This window comes from Triticum dicoccoides, chromosome 2B, assembly GCF_002162155.2.
Source record: "Triticum dicoccoides isolate Atlit2015 ecotype Zavitan chromosome 2B, WEW_v2.0, whole genome shotgun sequence".
Lineage (NCBI taxonomy): Eukaryota > Viridiplantae > Streptophyta > Magnoliopsida > Poales > Poaceae > Triticum > Triticum dicoccoides.
Window position 1 is genome coordinate 571,778,603 of NC_041383.1, and position 2,186 is coordinate 571,780,788.

Sequence of the window (2,186 nt, forward strand, 5' to 3'; positions counted from 1 at the left end):
TCGCGTCATTTTTCATCTACTTCAACAAGTATTTCCGACGGAGGGAGTACATCTCATTCTCAGAGCACTAGGAATGACTAGTCTCGTTCCTTCGATGTGTGAATTAAGTGCTCTTTTTCTGACACCTTTTTTCTTCTTTTCAGAACCGTAAAGACCAGTTATAACTGTAACATACAGTCGTCAATGGTTAACACTTAGTAAGCCAACAGTAACGTTGAATTACCAATCGGTTTCGCCCACAGTCTTTTACGCTCACTAACTCTTATTTTGGTGGTTTCAGAGATCGCCTCCATATAAATGCCAACGGAGTATGCGTGCTGGTGAAAATCAGATTTGCAGGAGAAGAACCAGAGCGATGGCCACGATCACAGTTCCTCAAGTTGTCCCTTCTCCGGTTGAAGATGCTGAGGCGCTCATGAAGGCCTTCCAAGGTTGTTATATTATCCCCGGAATTTACCTCACTGTTTTGGTTTATCGATTTATTCTAGTCTATTAGGCCCAGAATCTTGCTCATAACCTCGAAATTTGTGTTTATGTAAGAAAAACATAATCATTTCCCTTTGCATTTGTTTCTTGGAACATATATATGTGTAGTGATTTTTGCAACATTTTTGTGGTACAGGATGGGGCACTGACGAGCAGGCAGTGATCTACATACTAGCTCACCGGGACGCAGCGCAGAGGAAGCTGATCCGGCTGGCGTACGAAGAGAAATACAACGAGCGCCTCACCGACCGGCTCGAGTCAGAACTCTCCGGCGATCTTCAGGTGACATGACATCTCCAGAGAACACTAACGTTCAGAGCTTCCAGTTTTATTTTCTGAATGAACCAGCGAGCGAGCTTGGTGATCGCAGACGGCGATGGGCTACTGGGTGCTCGACCCCGCGGAGAGGCAGGCCGTGATCGCCAACGCCGCCACGAAATGCATCGACGAGGAGTACCCCGTGATCGTGGAGATCGCGTGCGCCAACTCGCCCGCCGAGCTCCTGGAAGTGAAGCGGGCCTACCACGCCATCTACAAGCGCTCGCTCGAGGAAAACGTCGCCGCTGGTGCCACGGGAAACCTCCGTGATGTATGATGGTTACCACTAGAGTTCGTGCCACACGAAACCTCTGTTCTGCAGACTAATGGCGGTCTCTGTCTCTGCTGTGTTCAGCTCTTGGTCGCTCTGGTGAGCACCTACAGGTACGACGGCGACGAGGTGGACGGCGGGCTAGCGAGATCGGAAGCGAAGATCATTCAAGCGGACGTGAAAAACGGCGTCACGGCGGATCACGGGGAGCTCATCAGGGTTCTGGGCTCCAGGAGCAGAGCCCAGCTCGGCGCCACGTTCAACTGCTTCAGAGATGAGCACGGCACCACCGTCACCAAGGTCCGGTCACCGCCCATACATAACCAAAATTCTGCTAAATTTCTTCAGGCTTTGGATCAGTTTATTATTAGGCGATGGTGTGGTCAGTAATGCCATCTGTATCATCCATCGGCTAGTCCCTGCTGCATGGGTCCGATCCGACGGGCTACGCGCGCGTGCTGCGGACCGCGGCGAGGTGCATCGCCGACACAGACAAGTACTTCGCCAAGGTCCTGAGGAGCGCGATGCACAAGTCGGGGACCGACGAGGAGAGCCTGCTCCGGGTGGTGGTGATGCACGCGGAGAAGGACCTCAGGGGCATCAAAGACGAGTTCCACAAGAGGGCGTCGGTTGCCTTGGAGCAAGCCATCGCCAAGGAAACCTCCGGTGACTTCAAGACCTTCATCATGGCTCTTGTTGGGACTAGCCAATAAACCATATGCATCCAAGAATAAGATCTCTGCTTTTACTGTCTTCCCTGCTTCAAGACTTGCAGTATCTCAATTGATGAATAATGTTTAGTTATCTAGATATAATGACTCGCGCATTGCTGCGTGAATTGGTTGTAATAAATTTCAATATTGTTTGTATGGAACAAGAATATGTGGATTGACAATATGAAAAGTAAAACTAATATTGCATTTGATTATTGATTTTATTATTATTGTATAGCTGCAATTTTAAAAATGTAGGTATATAGTTGAAGCAAGTAAGAACTTTTTCCCATAAATCTGGTCACTCATAAGGTGCCACCAACCCCACCAGGGTTAGCATCCTTCTCGCTCATACATGGAGCTAACACCTTGTTTGGCTCCCACGAATTGGGACATAA

The 2,186-nt window shown here is 49.0% G+C and overlaps 1 protein-coding gene across 1 annotated transcript; it reads left to right on the forward strand.

Moving 5' to 3' along the window:
- Nucleotides 1–355: 355 nt before the first annotated feature.
- On the forward strand, nucleotides 356–1,788 carry LOC119368040 (annexin-like protein RJ4). Its single transcript, XM_037633403.1, has 5 exons — nucleotides 356–431; nucleotides 623–768; nucleotides 857–1,075; nucleotides 1,160–1,375; nucleotides 1,492–1,788. Exons 1-5 carry the CDS (start codon nucleotides 356–358, stop codon nucleotides 1,786–1,788), a joined length of 954 nt encoding a protein of 317 aa, XP_037489300.1.
- Nucleotides 1,789–2,186: the final 398 nt, after the last annotated feature.

Excerpts from the sequence above, each read along its gene's own strand:
- LOC119368040 (XM_037633403.1), top strand. The coding sequence starts at position 356 with ATGGCCACGATCACAGTTCCTCAAGTTGTCCCTTCTCCGGTTGAAGAT. Across the intron at positions 432-622 it reads GCTCATGAAGGCCTTCCAAG|GATGGGGCACTGACGAGCAG; the intron begins GTTGTTATATTA and ends TTTGTGGTACAG. Across the intron at positions 1,376-1,491 it reads ACGGCACCACCGTCACCAAG|TCCCTGCTGCATGGGTCCGA; the intron begins GTCCGGTCACCG and ends TCCATCGGCTAG.